This window comes from Tetranychus urticae, chromosome 2, assembly GCF_039701765.1.
Source record: "Tetranychus urticae isolate SD_2017Ah chromosome 2, NJAU_TeUrti_SD_1.0, whole genome shotgun sequence".
Classification (NCBI taxonomy): Eukaryota; Metazoa; Arthropoda; class Arachnida; order Trombidiformes; family Tetranychidae; genus Tetranychus; species Tetranychus urticae.
Window position 1 is genome coordinate 21863133 of NC_142959.1, and position 25615 is coordinate 21888747.

The 25615-nt window shown below is 32.8% G+C and overlaps 6 protein-coding genes across 8 annotated transcripts; 4 read left to right on the plus strand and 2 right to left on the minus strand.

The window, feature by feature from the left end:
• The first annotated feature begins 56 nt into the window (after nt 1-56).
• Nucleotides 57-3159, plus strand: LOC107368888 (isoamyl acetate-hydrolyzing esterase 1 homolog). The gene is made up of 4 exons (XM_015936775.3): nt 57-206; nt 1624-1668; nt 2287-2345; nt 2426-3159. Exons 1-4 carry the CDS (start codon nt 96-98, stop codon nt 3015-3017), a joined length of 807 nt encoding a protein of 268 aa, XP_015792261.2. The 5' UTR covers nt 57-95; the 3' UTR covers nt 3018-3159.
• Nucleotides 3160-14302: 11143 nt separating this feature from the next.
• On the minus strand, nt 14303-19064 carry Gyg (glycogenin 1). 3 transcript variants are annotated; one of them, XM_015936784.3, is made up of 6 exons: nt 18773-19064; nt 18440-18578; nt 17343-17807; nt 16692-16878; nt 16039-16269; nt 14303-15458 (listed from the first exon to the last, which is right to left on the minus strand). In XM_015936784.3, exons 1-6 carry the CDS (start codon nt 18774-18776, stop codon nt 15168-15170), a joined length of 1317 nt encoding a protein of 438 aa, XP_015792270.1. In that variant the 5' UTR covers nt 18777-19064; the 3' UTR covers nt 14303-15167. The 3 variants fall into 3 exon arrangements, with proteins under 3 accessions (XP_015792270.1, XP_089122982.1, XP_015792271.1); XM_089266856.1 differs by having other exon boundaries at nt 15655-16269; XM_015936785.3 differs by lacking the exon at nt 16039-16269.
• A 695-nt stretch (nt 19065-19759) lies between these two features.
• On the plus strand, nt 19760-20645 carry LOC107368901 (huntingtin-interacting protein K). The gene is made up of 3 exons (XM_015936794.3): nt 19760-20060; nt 20152-20259; nt 20334-20645. The coding sequence occupies exons 1-3, from the start codon at nt 19890-19892 to the stop codon at nt 20427-20429; spliced, it is 375 nt and encodes a 124-aa protein (XP_015792280.1). The 5' UTR covers nt 19760-19889; the 3' UTR covers nt 20430-20645.
• Nucleotides 20646-20968: 323 nt separating this feature from the next.
• Nucleotides 20969-22872, minus strand: Kcmf1 (Potassium channel modulatory factor 1). Its single transcript, XM_015936783.3, has one exon. It carries the CDS (start codon nt 22460-22462, stop codon nt 21092-21094), a length of 1371 nt encoding a protein of 456 aa, XP_015792269.1. The 5' UTR covers nt 22463-22872; the 3' UTR covers nt 20969-21091.
• Nucleotides 22873-23093: 221 nt separating this feature from the next.
• Nucleotides 23094-23798, plus strand: LOC107368902 (large ribosomal subunit protein uL29-like). Its single transcript, XM_015936795.3, has 2 exons — nt 23094-23149; nt 23288-23798. The coding sequence occupies exon 2, from the start codon at nt 23306-23308 to the stop codon at nt 23675-23677; it is 372 nt and encodes a 123-aa protein (XP_015792281.1). The 5' UTR covers nt 23094-23149; nt 23288-23305; the 3' UTR covers nt 23678-23798.
• Nucleotides 23799-24346: 548 nt separating this feature from the next.
• Nucleotides 24347-25615, plus strand: LOC107368899 (ras-related C3 botulinum toxin substrate 1). The gene has a single exon (XM_015936790.3). It carries the CDS (start codon nt 24539-24541, stop codon nt 25115-25117), a length of 579 nt encoding a protein of 192 aa, XP_015792276.1. The 5' UTR covers nt 24347-24538; the 3' UTR covers nt 25118-25615.

A 25615-nucleotide genomic window follows, 5' to 3' on the forward strand; every position in this document is an offset into this window, starting at 1 on the left:
TGATTGATTTTATTGGATCGATGCATAAATAGATTGTGTAAATTGTATCTCAAATCATTAACAATATTGTCTTTGGATCGCAATTTGCTCTGAAAATGAAGTGGATTTTGTCTCTTGTTTTAGTTTCCATTGCCGTTTCACGGTCCTCTCGAGCTCAAGCTGAAATTTCGTCCAACCCATCATCTCATGATTCTGGGAACCCAAATGTGAGTAGATTGATTGTTCCTTTGGTTAGTTTAACCAATTACGGTTAAATGTATCACCGACCATTTAGAGGTAAACTTGAAGAAGATAAAGTTGTTTTCTCTTCTAATAAATGCTGAAAAAGAGCAATTTGTGTATTCTCTCATCAATGAAGTTTACATTGTATATTTTACTTTCTTTTAGTTGTTGAAAAAGTTTGCTTAGTTTGAAATTATATTCCATTGAAATTGAATTGAAGGGCTTTCCCGTCAAAGATTTTCAATAGTGAAAATTAGTAGATTTGTGTACTCGCAAGTTACTATCAAATGGAAAATGCCATAAGAGTCAAGTCTTTACGATTAGTTAAAACGAATAAAGATAACAGTTTCCTAGAAAACAGTAAACAGACAATAGACCTGACCTTAAAAAACAATTACAAAATATCGTTGCATGGGGTGAACCGAATATCAGTGGAAAGATATTTTATAACATTGATAAGTTAAAACTGGAAAACAAGATTCAATTTGAATAGATTGAAGAGCGATAGCTTGGTGCATGTCGTAGCAAAAACGATTGTTTGAAACAGACAAAAGATAACAGTTTCCTAGAAAACAGTTAACTCGATGACGGGTTAGCAGATTATGGATGAACTTGGAGTGAATAAAGCTATAAATTACAATTTAATAGATGAATAAACACGATAAAAGAAGATCAGAGAAGAAGAGTGATCAAACTTTGATAATATGATCTAATTTATCGCCAACAAATCTTATTAAAATTGGATTTTCATTATAATTGGGAAAATCTTGCATGAAAAAGTGTTCAATTTACTACAATCAACTCTCCGAAGTTTTCGCTCTCTCAAGTTGTCGTTTTCATGGCTGTCATTCATGAGAATACGAATTTTGACAAGAAAATCATTCATAAAATACTCGAAACAATATAGAAAGTCTTCATCGAAGAAAGGAGTCATTCTCACTAAAAGTGCTCTGTATAACCGCAAAGCAAATATTTCAGGGAGCGACGAATTCGGTGAGCTGACTGTGACTGACTATTTCTGGTGAAATCCCCATTTCATCAAATTTAGTTTTTTAACCAATTTTCTGGCCGATTTTCCACACATAAAATCCTGTTAAGTCAGCTTTGCAGTTTACACACCCTTTGAAATGCATATGAAAAATTTTGACCTGATTCTTAAAAAGAGCAAAAGTTACTATTTGCTACTAAATAACATATTTCACAAAAACTCCAATAGTCGCTATTACAATTGAATGTTAGACACTCGCTTAGACTACGCCAACTTCCGGCTGGCTAGTATAGTATTAATATGATGAGAAGAGATCGTAAAGTGAACAAAAGTCAAAGATTTAACCAATTATAAAGACTTCTTTTTGCCTTTGTAACATTAATTTTGATAATCTTTTTTCTTTGATAACACAGACAACATGGTCCAAAGTTATTCTTATTGGCGATTCAATAACTCAGGTAAATAACCTTTCCACTTTTTTCAGTTTAACTTTTATTTTTAATAAGGGAGCAATAATAAAAGAATAAGGTAAACTGCATTTTGTTATAAATATATTAAATGTAAAATTTTATACTGAATTCATTGCTTATTTTTCCGACTTTCAAACGCGTTTTTAATGCCTTGAGTCCACACAAGGAAATTTATGCCTATGGATACTTTTGCTTATTTTATATGTCCTCTAACAAATGGTACATCGAATTGCTGACTTACAACGGGCAGTTTTACATAGGCTCGCTATCCCCCTCCTTTGTAAAAACTATGAAAAGCTGTTATTTTGATGGATTCAGTTACGCTTCTTATGCATTTTCAGGGAACTCAAAAACAAAAAATATTTGTAAAATGAGCCAAAGCAATGAAATCAGGATGAAATTTTACAACTAACTTGTTTTTGTTTGAACTGATGTGTAGATTTTGTTAGGTGGAAATCTCTTGATTGAATAATATCAAAATTTTATTTGTTTCTTTTCTGTTAAACAAATTACAAGTCCGGTTTTAATTACACTCTGTCTTGTCAACCCTGTTCTTATTCATGAACCAACTTGATAAGATTTTTTCGTCCATTTTTTTCTCTAAAGTTTGCTTTCTTTGCTGAACAAGGATGTTGGGGAACTATGCTGGCTAATAAATTACAAAGGTAATCATACTGTAATTATTCATAGCAATTATATCGACATGTTATGATTGGATTTTTATTTTTATTTTTGTTTATTCCAGAATAAGTGATGTGATTGATCGAGGTTTCAGTGGTTATACCACTAGGGCTATTCGTGCAATACTACCTGATATTTTAACCAAAGATGATTATGAAAAGGCTGCTTGTTTTGTGATACTTTTAGGATCAAATGACTGCGTTGATAACACAACCTTTATACATGTTCCGCAAGAACAATACAAAGATAACTTGAATTGGATAATAAATTATATTAGAAGCCAGGGTGTTTCTACCGATAAAATTATATTGATGACTCCTCCAGTTTATCATAATGACGATTTTGCTAAAGCAGAAGGTTATCCACCAAACATGCCTGTACGACATCCAGAAGGATATGTTGAAATTTCTAAGAAAGTTGCTGAGGAGAATCAAGTAGAAAGTCTTGATTTGTATTCCATCACGAAAAATCATCCTGATTCGAGATCTCTCCTGTACGATGGTATACATCCCAACAAAGCTGGAGCAAAAGTTATTTTTGATTCTTTATGGCCATTAGTGTATAATCGTATTGTTGCTCTCCATGGTTCATTTACACAGAAGTTTCCACCCTTCTATGAAATGGAGAAATCTCTGAACAAAGACTGGAAAAATTGAGCTTAATCGGACTGGTACTGATCTTCAAGTTATCTGTGACAATATCAATAATAACATTTATCAAAATTTTAATTTAAACGGACAATTAACAATTTTGGGAGTATTAACATGATTTTTCTAATTAAAATGAAATATAACTAAATTTTGTCTTCGTATTTTATTGACCATTATTTTCCGCTGTTGTTTCATGAAAATTTAATGCAAAAGAAAATTTTGGCCAATTTTGGTCATTTTCGATCAATTTCAATTAAGAGTTTTCCGCCTCTTAAAATCTGAGTATTAACCCACGTCAACCAAAAATTGAGTGAAGGAAAAGGATAGGGAATCATCATACATCGTATGCACTAGACCTAACCCTGAGCAACTATGATGTTATTCGTTTGAGAAACTGAATAGATTGAGTTATGTTATGCATTAGCAGTTAACAGCTAACTCGGTCATATGATAAATCATCACGCCACTGTTAATCGAATACGGAAATGCTATGTGATAGCATTGTGTTAAACTGATTGATCTTATTGTTTTGATACATGAATGGATTATGTGAATTGTATCTCAAATCATTAACAATATTGTCTTTGGATCGCAATTTGCTCTAAAAATGAAGTGGATTTTGTCTCTTGTTTTAGTTTCCATTGCCGTTTCACGGTCCTCTCGAGTTCAAGCTGAAACCCCATCATCTTATGATTCTGGGAACAACCAAAATGTGAGTAGATTAATTACTAACTTTGAAACGGAGAATTTCCGAAACGAAAGGCTTTACGAAGGGTCATATCCGACCCATTAGAATATTTTAAGCCCAAAAAAATTTCAAGATTGTCGTAGCACCAACCATGCATCCCTTGTCAATCAGAGAACACCTTTGCTAGTATTTGTTTTATTTCACCATTTTTTTTATTCTCCTTTTGTTGAAAAATGGATATTTAACCTGAGTTTGTTGCCAGCCTTACTCCTCCACCACCACCCCTTATTGCATTCAATAGACCTCCGACCCCATTTGCATAATCAACATTAGGGCTTGGATTTCCCGATTTTTCCCGGACTTCGGAAATTGTTCATAACATAAAGAAAAGTAGTTTAAATGTATTTGCAAGCTATTTAATCCGATTTTAAGCAATTTTAATCCCCGAATTTTCCCGATGAAAGAACCGTGGACGGAGAGTTAATGCTGAAGCGTTTTATTTAACTATGGGTTAGGTTAACAATGAGGGTTGACTAAAGACTTATCACATAAAATACAATGTTAAACAGTTACAATGTTAACGGTACAATAATAGTTAAAGTTATGGTGATGGTAACAATATGGTAAGGTGAAAGGAGACCACCGGAGCCCGGCTTGGACTCTATCGGTGGTTATAAGTGTATAAGAAAGGTAACTGGGAACTTAATAATCTAAACTAAGAAAGTTTAATCCTTTTATACTAATTTTGCACTAATATTCACTCGGACTGAACTAACTCACTTTGTAATTAAAGTGACCAAAATCATTAGTTAACAATAAGTTTCATTATTGGTGACAACTTAATTGATGAATCGTTCTTATAACCAAAAGGTGTCAAAAAAAGATTAATGAGTGTATGGTTTAGCTACCAATATGATTAATTAATATATGTTTGGTTACAATCAATAAATTTATTTTTATTTGTTACACCCGATTTTGAGATTTTTTCCCGAATTCCCTTAGGCTATTTTTCGACCGATTATCGAGTTAGGCTCTACAGAAATTTGCAAAAAGCAAAATTTGAAAAAAATATGGAAGAGGTTAATGGCTATGGAGTGTAAACATGATTTGAATGCACTAACTACACAGTTGTTAAGAGCATGAATATATCACTATCAATATCAATATAATAATATATCAATATATGATATATGATAATATATCAATGGCACTCACTATCAATATATGATTTACAAGTATTGATGAAGTACATGCTGAGATAGTGAGGTATTTTCGAGGTTGATTATGCATTGAAGTTAGGGAGGTAAAATCAAGATAATGTTAAACGAGTCAAAGATAGGTTGTAATACATGCAGGCTTTTTTATGTTAGTTTAGGCTAGTGAATTCAAGTCGTTTAAACTTGGTTTGGTGAGAATCCAGTCATCCGTCATGGTCATACATTTGACTTTCGAGAATCCCTGATTCTATTGTCAACATGATTTCATTCTATTGTCATTAAAAATACGGTTTTCACCTCACATTACTCACAAATGTCATTGTATTTGGAGTGAGAAAATAATCCCCGAGGCTTTTTTGCCTAAAATCCAGGTGCTGAAAATCCTAAAAAGATGCTGTTGATTACGCATTGTTAAATAGATTTAAGTTTTAACATCGGGAAATTTACTTTCATTTGAATCATATCGCTCCTTCAATGAGCTACAAATTAGATGTATTTATTTCAGTGATTTAACAACATTGCTCATTATAAATAAACAATTTCCTATTCGTTGCTCAAGGTTCAGCGTTATTAAAAAATTTGTGTTTGAGCTTTGTCACAAAAAGATGAATACAGTTATCCCCAAAAAAAATGCGAACAACAACAACACCAATGGTAAAATCTAAGAGATAAAAGCATCCCAATGCCAATTTTTGCTTCCTCGTCCAATGCAAACATACAAAACAATCCAAAAAACCAACAACAACAACGACTTGGCAAGGATATAAATCACATGAAAAGAGAAGTGAAAGGAGGCAAACATCGAAGTGGTTTATCAGTGCGTATGGATCACAAATTTTTAGAATTGACCGAGTTAGTGAGAAATGTTTTGAAAATTACATTACGTTTAGCGTGTGATCAAAATCTGAAAGATTGTAACATCATGACGGTTTAAATCATAAAGTATTGTTGAGCAAAAACAGATACTGAAAAACATCCAGCTTTCGTATGTCCATGCCTCTGAATCGGAATCAGAGATTTATGCTGATGATAAATTTTTTGTTTTGAAAATGAAAAAGATAAGTAATCCTTATGAAAAATACAGTTGATTGAAACAAATGAAAAATGAATGATGAAATGAGCAAAAAAGAAGATGAATTTAGACTTGTAAAGGCACATCAACGACTGCATTAAATCATCAATATTTCCATTTTCAGGTTTATAATTTTCAAAATTTATCCAGTTACTGTCCAATTTCTTTATGTGCTTCAATTTTGGTTGTTTTTGTCCTTCCTCACCAATTGTCTTCAAGAAATAAAAAACTATGTGTCATGAATGACTATATACTTATACAGTCACGGACATTTATTTTCGTAAACTTTCAAAGGTGGATACGCATAGAGCTGATTATCGTATCAATTACGACTCAATTTCAAAGCATTATTATTGAGATAATTAAATATATGCGAATCTTGGTAAGTGTACGAAATTTAATGTCCGTGGCTGTACTGTAATTTGTTTTGTATTTACCTAATAAGTTTTTCGTCACATAAATTCAACAATAAACCAAAATTTGCAAGGAACAATGGTGCAAATGATCATCGTCAATGGAATCAACAGCAAAACCAACATTATTTTCAAAGCTTTATCAGCATTAAAGTCAAACCGTTCAGTGTTCAACCTATAAAGTCCTTTGAAAATAGAGGCATCACTCATATTTTTACTTGCGACTTCCGATTGCTCATTGAGTGATTATGATGATGTAATAGATAGTTACCGTGAAAATTCAATATCGATTTGAGCTTTTAAACATTAAAAAAATGTTAATATTAAAATAAAATATTTGAGAGTTGCTTTTTTCTTTGATAATCCCAACATTCAACAACGAAAACAGTGCCGTTGCACATGGAGGTCAATCTACACTCTTTTCTTGAGTTAACTTGGATATTTTTCCAACAATCTTGTACTTGCATGTATCAAGACTAACTTGCGTTAAATGGACAACCTTTCATGATGTAACAATTCATTTTATCGATGAAATGTTTAAACTGAATTCATTTGTTCTTGACTTTTGTGCTATTTCATTCCCTCATTCGGGTGAAGAAATTGCCAGTAAATTGGATGATTGTTTATCCTTTTTTGGTATAAAGGAAAGATTCACTGGTTTTACCTCTGATAATGCAACAAATAACTTGAAAGCTGTCAAAGAAATGAAGGATATCTTAGGAGTCACTATGTTTGATGATATTCATCAACGCTGTTACTGTCATATTTTGAATTTGATCTTTCAATCTGGATTGGCGCTATGCAAAGATTACTTCAAATCTATCCGTAAAATTATGTCCACGCTTCACGATTCACCTAAAAAATTATAAAAGCTTAAAGAAACTTGTAAAAGTTTATCAGTTGAATTCAAAACTCCTAAACTCGATATCGTTACTCGTTGGAACTCCACTTTACATATGATTTAAAGTGCTTTATATTTGAAGCTAGTGTTGAGTTGGTTAACAAAAAACGATACTGATTTTACTTATCTCAGCGTAAATGATGATGCTTGGGCAGTAGCTGAAAGTTTAATTAAAATTTTATAGCCTTTTGAAGAAATAAAAACGGAGATGAGCTCGTCAAGTTACCCTACACTTAACTTAGTTTGGCCAAATCATTTAACTTTAAAGAAATTCTTGAATGAGATTGAAATTACAGCTAACTTAAGTGATTGTATTTCAAAAATGAAATCAAAGCTTAATGCTTATGAAGAGAAGATGAAAACTGATATTTCCATTTTGGCTACAATATTGGACCCAAGGTTTAAACTTAACTGTTTTAAAAACAACTCAATGGAAAGTTTAGCCAAAACTATAATTGCGAAATATTAGGACAATTTGAGTCTATGTTCGGAATCACAACAACCTCAAAACACGAGTGAATCTTGTTTCTCAGCAGCTAAATTTGCTAATTTTGCCGATTCATCAAACCGTAATGAGCTTGATGATTATTTGAACTCAACAGTGGAAAGTCATTGTGTTGAACCTCTTCAATGGTGGAAACTTAATGAAAATAGCTTCCCAATATTGAACAAGATTTTCAAAAATCTATTTTGCCTACCAGCATCAAGCGTCAAATCTGAAGAGACCTTTTCTGTTGCTGTTAATGTATTAACGAAGAAACGGATGAGCTTGAAAAGTGAAACAGTTAAACCATTAATTTTGATATCAATCTTATTCAACTTTTTTAAATTTGTAATCCAATTTAGACTTCAAAGCTAGACTTTAGCTGCCGTTTAACTTTTCTCAATTTTAACGCTAAGCTAAAAGCTAAATAAAATTTTAGACTTCTAGTCTAATGTCTAATCATTTAGCTCTGAAATCTAGACTTGTAGAAGCTCTGATTGTGATGTTATAGACGAGCATCATGTTGGTGATACCATGGCTAATTCACTAAAAACTATACCTTTAAACAGTGCTGCAGATTCTACAATATCATCTCATTTATTTGCTAATACTTATTATTTTAAAGTGAAAGACAACAGAATCGTAACAATTTCTATCATGCTCACTGATGAAACGGGTAATCCTGTGATTTTCAAAAACGGGAAAACATAACTTAAACTAGGCCAGACGATCGTTCGCCAATATCGGAGCGTTAGTAACATATTCAATTCAAAGGGATCGACACTTCATTTAGCTTCTCTTCATTCACAGTTTATAATTCGATGTCGATCCCTCTTACTTGTTAGTTTAATCTTAAATTTGTTTGCTTCTCTTTCTTTCCCTTTTGCTCAATCTAAATTCTGGACAATTTAATCAATATGATTGTTCTCTCTCTCTTTTGTATTGATTGTGAACATCTAAAAATCTAATTACTTATTAACTGTGTTCAGGTGTTATTCGATTACGTATTTATCATATCAACTTAAATAAAATGGTTGACCCAAAATTGATACACAGGCTTGATTATAATTGACGTTATTGATAAACTGATCTCAGATTCAAGTTATCAGCCTATATTCCTCATCCCTGAAGAGATGCTCATTCAGTCCCTCAAGCGCCATAGCTTATTCAACGTTGTGTAAAGTGCAAAGAGTGTGAAGTTTTATTGCTTAATTTTGGAGCCATATTATGCTGGCTATTAGTAATTCAATCTATATGAGAGTTATCAAATTACATCAAGGCCTTTAAATGAACTCTGAAGGCCAAAAGTAAAAATCCCGAAAAATGGCCTTTGACGCCCATGATTAAGTTTCAACTCTTCGAAATGCTCTTAATCATGCTTCAAATATCAAGTTGCTAAGCGTATTTGTTAATGAGATATAGTTGCAAAAAATTGCATTTGCACGAAATTTTGATTTTTTCGTGATTTGGGCATAATTTCGATTACTATTAGTGTTGTAATGACGAATATTTATGAGAGTTGTCAATATAGATAGAAGAAATTCAAACGACCTTTAAATGACCTCTAAAGGTCAAAGATCAAAATCCCGAAAAATGACCTCCGATGGCCAAGATGGTCCAATCAATTCATCTTCACAAGTTTTTAACATTCTATACAAAATTTGAAGATATTCGGACGAGTCATTTAGGCGCTAGCCGTGACGAAAGAAATCAAAAAGTGGTTTTTCAAAATGACTAAGCTGAGTTAAAATCTTCACTTCGTTTCACTACGCTCCGATAATTACATTTACGAAGAGTAAGATAATAATAATAATATAATAGTAATATAATAATAATAACTTATACCGTACGGTATAAAGTACTAGTAAAATAGTATTTTCAAATACTAAATTATTACTAGGTCAGACGAGGGATCGACATAATCGGAGCGTGTTTTGCAAAAAACGGTATCTACACCTTCGAATATCAGTATATATCATTTGAAAGCAAAAAATATGCTAAGTGAAATACAGACGAAAAAATGGCCAGAGATGCATAGCATGTTCAATTCTCCACTTCCAATCCTTTTAAAATCAATCATGAAAAATGTTATCTCGCTTCAAGGATCATGAATTCTCAAATGGAATTTTTAGCTCAATACAGGGTGTTAAGAAAGTTCGTGTGAGGGGCGGAATATCAGCTTCCTAACCATAACATCAAAAAATGTATAAAGCGCAAGGGAAATGATTTTTTCCCCTCACACGAACTTTCTTAACACCCCGTAAACTTTGACACAAAATCGATGAAAAACGAAAAAGTTTTTCTTTCACCGAAGAAACGTCTTCTAAAATCGAGAAGAATTCAAGTTTTTAAGAATCAAAACAGGTATTCAAGCTAGTATATAAACGAATATCTTGAGCACATTGAAGGCGGGACTTCAATGTGCTCCTCAATATAACTGCAATTCAAGATTGAAAGCGAAATTTCCTAAATAGTCATAAAACTCAACTATGCTACAATAACTACTCACTTTTGGGACTGCCAGATAATGGGACTAAATTTATCAATGATCCCTATTTAAGGAGGAGTCAATTCAATTTAAATTTTACCAAATTTTGTTTCAATTGTTTTAATTAACAATTAACTAAGTTAAATTTTCTTTCGTAAAATTTTGATCAAAAAACTCACAGAATCATCTTAAAATAACATTTGCGGTTAAATTTGATAAATTAAGGAAGATTGAAAATCATGGAATGGTCTGCTCGACAAATAGTGAAAATAAGCTATTTTCAGTTTGTCCCATTATCTGGCAGGTTACTGTAAATAATGAAGGATTGATGAAAATTTTAAATATCCTTTTCAATTTAAATTTGTTTTTAATTGTTGTGAATGCGTTTTCGAATGAGTATATTAAGCATACGAACCAGCGACATGGCAACTATTCAATGTGGAAAAATTTTAAAATTCTTTCAATCAACCAACAAAACTTTTCAATGAACGTTTTGGATAAACCAATGAAACCAACCAATGTCATATCAACCATTAATGTAAGCTAAAGAGCCTATGCTTGGAATTTATAATTTTCACTGGAACGAACGTTTTTCGCCTTAAGTCACCCGCCAGATACTACAAAACTGGTGAATAGCTTATTTTCTGCTCGGTATAGTTCTGGCTCCAAGCTTTTTTTGAGTTTTAACAACTTTTATTAAGTTTTAAGCTATATCCCGATAACTGCATGTTGAATTACGATGATATTTTTCGAAGTAGATGCAAAGGACTTAAAATTCTTTTGGATGCCATCCCTCGAGCTCTATGAGAGAGGAATTTGTTTCTGCTCCTAAAGTGTGTGAAAATTCAGAAGATTTGCTACGGACTATGACCGCACTTAAACTTTTAGAACCTTCGCTTCCACACTTGACAGCAATTTGGTCCAACTCCGCAGAATTCAGGTTGATAAGTTTCTTCCTCTGTGAGGGGAGGACCAAGACAGCATCCTTTGTTTCTTGTTGGATTGTCTGGTCGAAATTTCTTACAGCATCCCTTGTAATCGGACTTATGGATTGGTATAGAGTCGTATTTAGTGTTCCACTCTTCGCAACACCATTTACAAACGATTACAAAATGACTACGAAGACGATTAAATGAACTATCGTCTAGTTCGCAAGAGGTGGGATATTCTTCAAAATCTAATGGGGGAATTGATAGGGCAGTGCGAGCAAGTTCGGAGTAGTATTCATAGAACTCACTTATCTTTGCATCACTAGCCAGGATAAACTGTTTCTGATTATGATTTGTTGGAGTACCTCTATGACAAGGAATTTGGTCCATGGAAGACTGTTATATTAATTGTGAATTTGTTATATTACTTAATCCAAGTGAATGTATGATAGGATATACAGGAAAATATGGATTGATGATGATGATTTTTTTTATGGTAAAGATTATGTTGGTGATGAAGATTGACTGGATGAATGACTAACGTACAGAGATTTGATAATTTTTTACATACATAACAGATAGATTGAAGAAGGGAGAATGATGGTTGCTTTATTGAAGATTTCGTTTTGTTTTCACCAAAACAAATCTTGGTCTCATGTCATTGGATACTGTTCAATAATTCTACTTTGCTTAATTACATTTATTCATTTACAATTTACCCTTATCGATCGTAGATGCACTTGGATAGATAAGGATGTAAACATTCAAGATACATTTTTCTAATTAAGGTAAAACATAAGGGTGTGTCACATTAGTTTCACGGTTATCTTTTTTTATCTACTATACGTAAGATTCTTGCTAATGCTATTGGTAATACAGTAGACGGCACATATCAAAAATTAACATAAGCGTGAAACTATTGTAATCTTTTCTATGAATTAAACCAGTATAGTAGACAATAAAAGAGGCCAATAGTCGAATCTTCAGTATAGTGTAATCAAGTTGTGTAAGTTAAACATAGAGTTCATCAAATTTAAGAGAGGTGGTAAATTGTGGGTTTAACAATTGTATTCATAGAGTCATAGAGTTCATTCATTGATAGAGTCTTTCGAATGATATTTTAAATTAACCAATAAAAACGTAATATTTTGATTTTAATACTTTTAACCCTGTTCGACCGAAGATTATCTTTACTTTGTAAGTTTAAATGCTAATCCACATTGTGAAAACGAGAGACAATCAAGGATAGTAAACCAGTTGCAGATACTGATGTTATAAATGTTGTTAGTGGTTTTAGTTAAAACTAGTTAATGAAGGTTTTTTCCCTCTGTGGTTCCCGGTATGTTATATCCTGCGACATTATCCCAACTTTGGGTACAGAGTACAGAATAGAAATCAGTTAAATCATAAAAGATTTACCTATTGATGCCTCCGTAATGAGTAAACTTTCCAAAGTTTAAGATTTATTGCTCCTTATGCTTGAAAGAAAGGCCATGCTTGCGTATGCTTATCAACGGTAAGCAAACTTTCCAACGATCAGGTTTCCAGCTAATTGATGTCAACCAACGATAACCAACTTTCCAACGCTCCAGGTATTTGAATTCGGTTTGTAAATTAAGTGAATAAAATAACAGCAAAGATATTAAATTTAAGGAAGAAAGTGAAAGTTTTACGATGAAACAATATTCAATTATAAACTTGATGATAAGATGATGATTTGACGATAGAATGAATTGAATGGTCAATTGTATTCATTTATATACAGGGCTATTCAGCTACTTAGTAAGATGTTGCACGCCAATAACTTTGCAACCAGACATATCTCATAGTCATCATAAGTTCATTATATTGTGCTCCATTAGTCTACAAAATGCTGCAAGTTTCTTCAACCATCGAAGATCTTTTTGGTGATGATACAATTACTTTTTCACCAAAAATTCCTTATTTTCCCAATTTTGTGTTTCGTTTCCCAAAAAAATTGTTGCTCTCCATGGTTCATTTACACAGAAGTTTCCGCCTTACTATGAAATAGAAAAATCTCTGAATAAAGACTGGAAAAATTGAGCTTAATCGGGCTGGTACTGATCTTCAAGTTATTCGTGACAATGTGAATACCATTACACATCAAAAATTTGATTTAAACGGATGGAGAGTATAAATCTTTGATAATTACTGTATTCATTTCTGACAGTAATTGACAATTTTACAAAGGGTAAAGACCAAAACTGCCTAAGTAATAGATTTTTTTCAAATCCTCGTCAGATGTAAAATTTTATGCTGATTCCAAAAATTACAGGATGCATTATTCTTAGGATTGAAAAATAGTATACAGCCCCGATGATACAAATATCCTGATACGTTTTTTGAATAGAACATTGTCGAATATATGATAAATATTCAAAATACTTTGTCACTCAAATCATTTAAGTGGCCAAAAGGCTAAAACCCGCAAAAATTATCGAGCGTTATCAAAAAAGTCATAGACGCCCCGATAAAAAAATATCCTGATATATTTTTTAAATAGAATATAGTCGAGAGTATTCAAAAAAGTCAAAATACTTTGTCACTCAAAACTGGTTCAGGTCATTTTCAACATTTCGCGATTTTTTACCTGATAACTCAAAAACTATACATCATATCGAAAAATGGAATTAATTTTTGGAATTAGCATAAAATTTTACATCTTACAATTGTTAGACGAGGATTTGAAAAAAATCTATTTCTTAGGCAGTTTTCCCTATTCTTTTGGTCCTCGTCCTTTAAAATCAAAGAAAAAGGAAGCTTCTCTACTCTTTGTTCGCAATTCTTCAACTAGAAAGGTTTTCATTTGGTTTAGGTTTAAAATTGAATGAGCACAAAAAAGTCACAAGATTAGCAACGGAGGGTTAAATCATTGGCGAATTGGAATAAGAAAGTCTGTGAATAGTCAATCCAATGAAAACAAACGCCTGCAACAATAATTTCAGCAGGGTAAGCAATCAATAGTTTCGATAAATTTTGTATGTTTAATTACGACAATTTTATTATTTTCATTCAACAATTGAGCTTTCAGTTTTTGTGATGATTTAACCCAATAAAAGGTTCAAAAGTGGATAACAATTGATGAGATAATTTTCTCTTTAATTCAGTTTCACATTTAAAATATTAGCAGAAGCAAATCTAATAGTTTAATTTGTTATGCTGGTTTTTAGAGACAATTAAGTTGCCCATTTCATCAGATCAACAATTTGTCATTTCATGTGATTATTCAATGATTTCATTTAGGGACTAGCGATGTAACAATCAGTGGCATTATCATTTACCCAGCTGTGAGCATCCATTTGCCACAACTATTAATCTTAAAATCTCAATATTAATTACATGATATTGAAAAAGTGGGAGATTGTAATTTGCAAAGGTTTGCTTAACGGATAGAATGGAAGGCAACAAAAGGGACAAAAATGTTTGAAATAAATCTCACAATTGCTGAACAGTCGGATTTCATGGAGAAAGATGATTCTTGTTCCATCATCTTTCTTTTTTAAAGCAAGATTCCACTAAAAGCGCAAGTTTTTAGTTTTAAAGTACACATAACATTATGTAGAAGCAGAGAAAAATGAATAAAATTTTGTTAAAAAACACTAGATCTGCAAACTAGCATTGGGACTGATTAACAGCTCATTATTATTTCGATGTATTGGGAAGTAGCTAAGGCTAATTTTGGCATTTGAAGACAAAAACAACGAAATATGGAGTGTCTTATTGGTTCGAGACGTATGACTATCAGTTTGGTAAGATGATTTTGCAGATTGTTGGTAGGCACTTTTGTTTTTTTGCAAAATGAAAATTAAAACATGATTGTTGGAAGGGAAAGAGAATAGGAAGAGAAAGCGAACAATGATGTTTAAGGAAGATATAACAGAGATGATGTCTTCAGAGATGACGAAAAGAGGAAGATGAGCATTAGAGTTATCCTTGTATCTATTTAAATTGAGGTGGTTGGCTGTTCAGTCGACGGTGTTGTTTCATCTGAAGGTACATCTGCATCAAATGACTCTTCAGTGGGTATGAAATAAGAGGTTTCACCAATAGCCTCATCAAGCTTCCGTTGAATATTTTCAAAACAATCAACTCCCATGTAATCAATTGCACCAGATTCCCAAGCTCGTTTACGACTATAATCATCAAGGTGCACCGAAGATCCAATAACACCAGGATAATGACTATCATGTGGCGAATCGAGACGTAATTTAGCTAACTGTGAAGCTAAGCCATCCTGTAAAGAGAGAGAATATTTATTAATTTGAGTCAATTTAGTTTGAATGCGAAGCGATTGTAAATGAGTAAAGGGCAAGAAAAGGGCAAGAAAAGAGAAAGAGTGAAAGAGAATAGAAAGAGAGAATCAAAATATTAACAAAATGTTAATTAAAACGGATTTTTTGCGATTTGAATATTTTAAGTGGTTTACCTACCGAAGACGCTAAACTATTACATGGTTCGGAAATTTTGTTAAACATCGATTGGTTGGAACGGTTGGTTGCATGACTCTCTCTAGTATTTAATTCAGTTGGATTTGATAATCCGATTGCCTGATCAAGTTTTTTCTTAATATTATCAAAGCTATCTAAGCCAAGGTAATCCATTGAACCCTTTTCCCAAGCTTCCAGTCTCTTGATCTCTAACAATTTTGATTCATTCACATTTTCATGCACATTATTTTTGGGGTTAAATGTTGATTCATTGTTATCTATGGAAGAAGATCCATTATCATTTCTATTTTGCAGGTCAAATGAACCTTGGTCAAAGTTGATCCGAGTTTGGTTATCTGCAATCTGATTGGGATTGGTTTCAGTTACCTCCAAATCTTTCTTTTGATAATCATCTTCATCATCATTATTTAAATCAACATTTTCAGATTTCCCTTTGGTCTTGTTATTTTCATCAAAATGCTTATCAACATCAATATTTTCATGCAAAAGACAAGTTCCCGTATCATGCTTGATTAGCTGTTTCTCTTTATGCTCTGCATAATCGAACGGAGGAGATTTACCAAAACAATCTTGGTCAATAATAGTGAAATTACCAATCTATGTAATAATGAAATTTAAAATTGGAAAGCAAACGAATTGCAGATAAGAAATGAAAACACAAAAGTCTAGTAATAAAAATGTAATAATACCAGAGGTTACTCTGAAATTAAAAAAATTCAAGTTGTAACTTAAATACATGCACTAACTAGAATGAGTTGAAACTAAAAAATAACAGCAAATGGAGGTTAATTGGCAAAACTAAGTTGTAAAATCTCAATGGAAATATAAACTACGAAATTGAATTTCTTTGAATAGCTTGAAATCTTCTTTTTCACTTCATTCCTTCTCTTTTGATGCTCCTTTAATTTTCAAGTCTCATCATTTTCAGTTAAATCTATCCTTTTTCCTTGCGTAGTCCCAGATTATACTGTACAATCAATTTTTGTGGATCGAAACCCTGAATCTCGATTAATACTCACACAGTCGGAAGTTAAATTAGGTTGAACTTGGTTAATGAAAACACTCCACCATTTTTGAACATGTTCCAATTGTTGCGTCTGTGATCCAACTGGAGGTGGAATTACTTTTCTGGTCATGGCGTTGAAACCATACATCCATGGTTTTAATGCACCAAGGAAATGGACAACTTTAACTGTATCACCAAATCTATGCCAGTCATGAGGCCATAAGAAGCCAGGATTAATGATAGTTAAATAAAGAACAGCAAGAGTCGAATCATATGATATAAATTGGTAAATAGTTCACGAGGCAGCAATTGATCCGGAAGTTTAGATGGGAAACAAAAACATGAAAAGGATGAAATTAGAAACACCTCTTGACAAAAATAGATTGTTGAGTGAGATGAAGGTTTAAATGAATTTCTCTCTTTCAACATCAATCTTGACTTTAAACTATTTTTGCTCAACAAGATAGATTTTAAAATTCGATATGCTGAGGAAGGCTAGGTTTATAAAAATCTGTCAATACTATCATGTTTGACAGAAGACAAAAACGTCAGATTTTTTAGCTTCAATATCGAAAGAAAGAGATTCAACTGGATATGAACACAAAGTATCTACGTGGATCCATCAAGTAGAAATAGTTTGTGGTTGTTCGCTATCTTTTCTCACCTCTGGTATGCAGCAGGATAAGAATAGGTTGAAACTGAACTCATATTGTATACAAAAGAGAGATGTTTAGAGATATCACTGGTAGCCCAATCAGAAAAATAGGTGTTCAACAATCCTTGATCACCTCCATCGAATGAACCACTTTCAGAGGCAAGTTTACATAAACTGGCAAATGTTGTTTCGCTTGGTCGAAATACGAATATTCCAGTATTAAAACAGTCAGGCCAGCCAATATCACAGACAGCAGATAATTCGTCTCTCTCGAAGAGTTCATCAATATTCTTTAATGGTAAAGTATCAGCATCCATGAAAACACATTTCTTGAATTGCGTTAAACGCCAACAGTGAAGTTTGGTTAGAGTCACACCTAATTCAGGTCTCTTCATTACTTCGAGTATTTTGTGTTCATTGCTATGCATAACATCCACTTCTCGGACAAGGTCATATACTTTAGATAAACATTTTCTGAATTAAAAAAGATATTATTGAGTTAGTACTTAATGAATGTAATATTCATGAAATTTATACATAAAACGAGAGTCAACAGAATTTTTCATAAAATGCTATGCGATTGCCATTTAAGTGTTTGTATGCTAATCAACAGAAATATAATAAGTATTCTTCTCAAGTTCATGGGCTAGGAACACTAGAAGTAGTCTAGGATCTACCAGACATAATAGGAGTGAAAAATTGGTAGCTTGAATCAGAGCTTCCAAGAACAATTGAAATGAGATTCAAGATAAAACCAGGATTTTTAAAAATATGATTAACTTGCTACCGTGGGTGTAAAGAATAGAGGATTGGTTTACAAAGAATACATTACTTCACGATACGAACAAAATTTCCTCAATAAAATGAGAAAATAATTCATAGATACTCGTCATCAGGTATTACTAAGAATGGAGTATAAAGAAAAAGGAGAGGCTAAAATGATTAATGGAGAGGGATAGAGAGAAAACTCGTTGAGAACGACCTCGACAATAAAGCTTACGAATGCCCTTGAGATAATGAGACAGCTCAATGAAAGGGACTAATCAGTCAATAACAAACCACAATGAAATGTGACTTTTTATGTAACGAATTATTAAGATTGTAACCTCATATCAGCGCTGACTGATGGCGTTACGAGTATAACCAGTTTCCTAGAAGTACCAACGTCTCTTAATGAATGACCCAAGACAAGTGCACCAAGGCAGTAATTGTCATTTGTGGAAAGGGTAACGAAAGCTTCATCGCCTGAGAAAATAAAGAGAAAATATAGAAGAAATTATAAGAATTTTGTTGAGAATAAAAATCCATGGCTCAGATTAATAAAATCAATGACCAAGGCGGGATACAAGTGTAAGGGTAAAGTTGAAGTCAACGAAAATTTATAACGTATTCGGTGTTCGGAACAGTGCTTTTTTGACGACGGTCAAAGTTAAACTTACTCATTTTGATGACTGAAGATTGGTAATCAGAATTAACTGAAAAAATGAAAAACAATGAAGGGGCAATACACGGATATACACTTGATAGAAGGGGTGATGATCAAATAATTTAAAAGCAATCACATAGAACAGAATACTTTAGAAGATCGTCCCGGTAAAAGGCGGAAGCAAATAAAACAATGAGAAGAAGCAATGAAACAAACAAAGAAATAATTACAAAGACAGCAAGACAGTTGAAGTAAGAATTGCAACGAAAAAGATTAAATGAATTAAGTAAGAAGGTATTAATAACAAGTATAATTGAATAGATAATGATGATGAGCAGTCTATTTATTTGTATCTCTTTACTAGTCACCTGAGTTTCTCTAGTGAGAAATCGTAAATGAAGTACTGATTGTTTCCACTAGAGAGCGTCAACTATTTTAATCGAATGCAGAGGGTTTTTTGAAATTCACGATTAATTCAATGATATTAAATTAATTCTCAAGGTTAGTCTAGGTCATGCTAACCCTTGATCAGACAAGTGCGTTGAAGAGGTAAAATAGCCCTGAAACATATGAGGAGCATCGAGTCGATAATTGAACAAATATTTATTAATGAACTGTCATTGTATTTGCTATTTGAGTTGAATGAAATAAAAACACTAATTCTGTCGGTTAATCTGATCTAACATTAAAATTGCTTCATTTTCATTTTTTATCTTTCAATAGATATGAACAATTAGACTTCATTAAACATAAAATAAGCATTTAAGCTCGGCATGGAGTAATGTTTAACTGATTAGGTATATGATAAGTCTAGTAGAAATTGAAAATTGACGTCTTCTCCAGAATATCTGAAAGATTTTTATCTGATCAATTAGTTTAATGACAAACCTTGAATTTCAAGATTTGAAGCAAAACATAAAATTTTAAAAAAGCCTCGTTGTTTAGGGATTAAAATAGTTGTCGCTCTCTAGTGGAGACAGCAAGTACTGCAATAAAATACGATAAACAATCAGGTGACTTTAAGTAAATTAACATTGTTAACTTCACGCTAATTTTTTGTGGTCATTAGTCTAAATTATCTCTTTTTTACTTGTTTTGTTTAACGATTGGATTACACACAATCTTTCGCCATGTCCACGGAGCAAATCGAGGGTAAATCCAATGGGTTCACTGAACATGATGGAGACTCTGACCAAAAGCCTGCGAAAAAAGCTGCTAAACACGACTCTGGTGCAGCTGATTTAGAGAAAGTAACTGATTATGCAGAAGAAACAGAATTTTCATCCCAAGATATTGTTGGGGTAAGTAAATTAATTGACCTGGGTCAATCAAAGCAGACCAATCGGTACTATTCTGATTTATTCACTCTAATGTTTTCATTCTTTCGAACAGGCTATGAATCTCTTTGAAAGCAGACGCTCTATGGAGGCTGCTAAAAAGATTGCTCGACAAAGGGAACTCGCTAAAGTAGTTATTAAAAAGGAAGATGTTGATTTAATAGTAAGCATAATTGACGCTCTTAAATCCTTTTCTGATACAAATTACTGATAAATTTAACTTTATTTACTTTTTAGGCTAAGGAATTGGAAATCCCTAGAAGTGTGGCCGAACTCAAATTGAGAGAACACGGAGGTAACATTGTCGAAGCACTGATTGCGTTAACTAGTTAAATATTTTTGAGACTATTTGGATGTTTTTTTGCACCTGACTTAACCTGTAATCTGATCTGGCTGATAAAGCTGGATAAATTTGTATAAATTTCCATATGTATTGGTTAACCGGTTTTTGTCCAGTCGCCTACCTTTGCTTTATAATCAAAGTTTTTCAACTTGATACCGAACTAAACGAGTCATTTATTTTGTAGTGACACTAATTTTTGTTTCAAATTCAACGGGGAAAATTTTATTTACTATTTAAATATAACGAGGAAAAGAATGTAAGTTCTCAAGTCGATTACTACACTTTTCGAGTGTCAAGAATTGGGTGGCAATTTTTTCATATCTATAGCTTTGTCTCAATACATTTCACACCAAATTTACTCACATGAGATACACAGAGTCATGTGTTTTACAGAATTATGTTGATATCAAGGATAGGATTTGGTACACTTCCAAGTATAGTTTTGAAGATCAGAACAATTATAAAATGTGTAATGAGACACTTATTAATCTAACGAATATGCAAAAAAATATTTCGATGACTCAATATATTAACATGTTTTTAGCGTTATGTCACGCGGAAGTGCATGTTTTAATAACATTGTAATCCAGTTAGGCAAAAAACTTAATTGATTTCTTGTGACATTAAAACGTTTACAGGAGATACTTTATCATTAAAAATTATCAAGATCAAATGATAACAAATTTTTAAGTTTAGAAACGAGTGAAATATTTTCATTTGATTCAACTTGATCATCGATAGAATCTTCTCTTCTCTCAGACTCCGAGTTGACAGAAGATCCCTCTATTAATGTATTGAGTAATAATTCTTGAACGAATAAACTTCGTTCAGCTCGTTCGATATCTAAAGCTTCTTGCTCATTCACAGAGAGAATTGGTTGGGTACATGTATTGACTAAATTTTGACTTGTTAGAGTTGCAGTTGATGTAGAAGGTGTTGCTTCGGATGAAGCGATTAAAAGGTTATTTCCAAACGACGATGAGGAACCATAATGATGAGGTTGATTAAGGGTTACATTCCCAATTGTCGATACACCGGAGGAGCTCGGTGGCTCCCATGCAACTAAATAAGAAGAAAGAGGCTGTTGACTTGAGCCATTAGCTAAAGATTTGTATGCATAATTGTTTGACGATGGTTGAGTCGAACCAGAGACTGGTGTTGACGAAGAAGCTTGTTGATGCCTTCGGGACATGATTGATCTGCTAGCGGATTGTCTTTGACTAGCGGATAGACCACTACTATTGATATTTATGCCACTACTGGACCCACTACCAGAGCCACTTCCACTTGCACCAACAATGCCACTGGATATATTTCCTCCATTACCAACGCCAGAATTTCTCTCGAGTTGTAATTGCATCTGAAGTTGTTGAAGTTGATTAGAATGAGATTGGCCTAAATTAGCGGCTCTTCTAACTCCAGATAATTGAGATAATAATTCAGCGATTGGATCCATAGACTCCCTGCTACTGCCAGAAAACGTAGATAATCCTGGAGCTGAGCTAAATTGCATTTGTGATCGTCTAGGTCTATTACTCGACACACCGCGAGTTGGATGAGGGGCACGTCTCCCACGCATTGCTGTTTGTGGATCATCCCATTCACGTAGATGACGGTGTTCCAGAGCTAAGTGAGTAGCAAAGTCATCAGTAACGTGATTTGGTTCACAGTCAGGTAATGAAGCACATATTGGACAAATCACTTCCTGAGGTCCTTCTGAATGCTCAGCTACTACATGCTCATGTAGAGTTACTTCGGTGAAACCCATGCGACCACAGAAGGGACAGGTCAAAGAATAAGGTTGATCTGTATTAAACGTTTCACCGCCATAAAATATATCATAATCAGATCGAGTTAGGATACACTGCATTGGATGATCAGGTGTATGTCTAGTAGATCTAACACCAGATTCATAACAATTGGAGCAAAGATCATAATTTGGACAGGTTAAACACTTGTAACGTCTACCACGGAAATCACTTTTAAGGCACGCATCACAGCTAACACCCTCATGTTGAGACATTGGTCTAATGAAATAATTGGTCTATTGAATAATAATCAGGTGGCTTGAAATGTTGTCAAAAAACACTAAGAATATTTTATTATTGCAAATAAAAAATTTCTAGAGCCATACTAACACCTCCTATTGGAACCATGAACAATTACAGTTAAATCCTTAAATCCTTCCTTTATAAAGGGTGTTGAAGGATTTTCCTTTAATGGTATTGTGTTGTCTGAGAGATAATCTCAGTTCACTTGTTCGCACCTGATAACTATTGATAAGATGGTTTAGAAGAGCAAACTGACCAGTTTAACAAGCAGTGATTAAGAAGCTAATCTAATCAATTAGTCGCAGTAGACAGTTAGTTTAAGTGGAAGAACATTATATAAGCGGCTCCTTATTAATAGACTTGATTGAAATACCTTTCTTCTTACAGAGTCATAAAGGGAGAATTCAAATTGATTGGTAGCCTATTATAACTTTGATATTTACAATTAAATGAAGACGCGATAATCATTAAAAATTAAAGATATAAATTATGATTCATTTTATGCGCTATTGAAATATAATAATAAAAATGCCTCTAGATGGCAGTATAGTTTTCCACGTTAACAACGGAAGTTGATTTCTTGTGTTGAAAATTACTCGGCATTTTGGATCTATTTTATTGGATTTTGTGATTAAATTTGATTAATAATTTAAAATTAGGTAAGTAAATTTTATACATTCAATGACAATTTAACTGCAAAAATGAAGATTTGTTAGTAATCTTTGAAATAATTTATAGTTATTAAGTTGTAAATATACATATCTGACCACTTGCCTTCTTTTCCTGTTTATCAATAGATTTTTATAATCACCAAAATGTCTAAAGTAAAGACCAAGGATCTCCGTGGTAAAAAGCGAGAGGAATTAACAAAAAAGTTAAATGAATTCAAACAAGAATTGGCCAACCTTAGGGTTGCAAAAGTTACTGGTGGAACTGCTTCCAAATTGTCAAAGATATCTGTTTTCCGTAAGAACATAGCTCGTGTTTTGACAATTATGTCACAAAATCAGAAGGAAAATTTGAAGAAATTTTACAGAAGGAAGAAGCGAATTCCAACTGATTTAAGACCTAAATTAACCCGAGCTAAACGACGTGAATTAACAGCAACAGAGAAATCAAAGAAAACAAAGAAAGAGATGACAAAATTACGCCGATTTCCTAAGGTTAAATACTATCTTAAAGCCTAAGGATCTTCTATTAAAATATTAAATTGATTGATTTGATTTGTAAGTTATCAACTCAAGTTGTATAATGTGTTTGTCTAATTTTATTATAAATTATCATTAAATGAACATGTTATTCAACAAATCATGCTTTCATGTTACCTCTCTCTTATATTTTACTTTTCATCACCAAAATTTTTAGGTAAATCACAGCGCTAACCATATTTTACAAACAACAACCAAAATCCATTTTATCAAAAATATCATTAACAATAGTTGACTAAAAGAAACTAAGCTGCAAATGAAACTTAATTTAATTCTGAAAACATTTAATTTCGACTTTTCAACTTATTAAAACATGTTAAACTTTGCTGAGTACGCTCAAGTTTCACCCATTCAATAAGTTAGTATCATTACAGTAATTGAACCTTGAGCCAACAAAATGCTGAACTTTTTGGCTTGAAATGTTTTTTAATGTTATATTTAATTCAAACCTATTCAATCATAAAAGTAACCAATTATTCTGTAACCGAGAAAAGTAACTGGTTACTTTATTGCCTTTATTCCTCTGGGATTGGCGTTGACGATAAATATCGAAAACAAAAATATCGATATCTCAGCATCGATATTGATATTATCGCTCATCGCTGGTGTAAATTGTTTCACTATCGGAGTAAGTTAAAGAGATATGTTTGGAGTTGAGTTTTGTAAAAGACTTAATTTTTTTCTCATCTTGTTTTTGTATACACTCATTTTTTAACTCAGTGGCCAATTAATAAATAAGTGTTCTGTCTTTTCTAACTATTTTAATCACCTCTTTTTTTAATTCTTATACCTATTACTATTAACATATATTAATACTTATATTATTATCAAAATAAAACAATGCAAGCTATTAAATGTGTTGTAGTTGGTGATGGTGCCGTGGGTAAAACTTGCCTATTGATCAGTTATACAACCAACGCCTTTCCTGGTGAATATATACCAACAGTGTTTGACAACTATTCAGCCAATGTTATGGTTGATGGTAAACCTATTAACCTTGGACTTTGGGATACAGCAGGACAAGAAGATTATGACAGATTGAGGCCTTTATCTTATCCACAGACTGATGTTTTTCTTATATGTTTTTCCTTGGTCAATCCAGCGTCATTTGAAAATGTCCGAGCTAAATGGTTTCCCGAAGTAAGTCATCATTCACCGAACACTCCTATTATACTTGTTGGAACCAAACTTGATTTACGTGATGATGCAAAAACAATTGAGAAACTGAAAGAAAGAAAATTGGCTCCCATAACTTATCCTCAAGCTTTAACCATGGCCAAGGAGATAGGAGCTGTTAAATATTTGGAGTGCTCTGCTTTAACCCAAAAAGGACTGAAAACTGTTTTCGATGAAGCCATAAGAGCTGTATTATGTCCAGTGCCCAAAATTAAAAGAAAACGTCGTTGTGTTCTGTTGTAAAGAAAGAAGATGGAAAGTAAAGAAAAGCAAAAATCAAAAAAAAAGACCCGATGAAACGATAAAATTGGAAAGATGACTATTGCTATGTCTCTCCCTCTATTTCTCTCTGATTTTTCTTTCCTTTTTTGTTCTGTATATCTCACTCTCCTCCGCACTATTCCTATCTTCGACTTCCTTTGCTTCTTCCTATTTTTCTTCCGCTATTTCTCTTGTCTCCCTCCTTTTACTTTCTAATTATTATTTTCTCGCCTTTTTCTTTCCTTTTTGCTCACCCATTTTCTTTAAATTTCTGTAAAACTAACCCTTCTCTTCCACTCTCTCACTTTCCCTGTCTCTTAGTTTTTTCTTCTCGTTTTTGTTCTTCTCACTGTTAATTTTCATCAAATCAATCAATTGAAAATAATTGCGCTGAATGATGTAGATGCTGATGTATCTGAAGCAAGATTAACCGGATTGAGACAGGAAAACAAATAAACAAAAAAAATTCTAAGCTAAAAA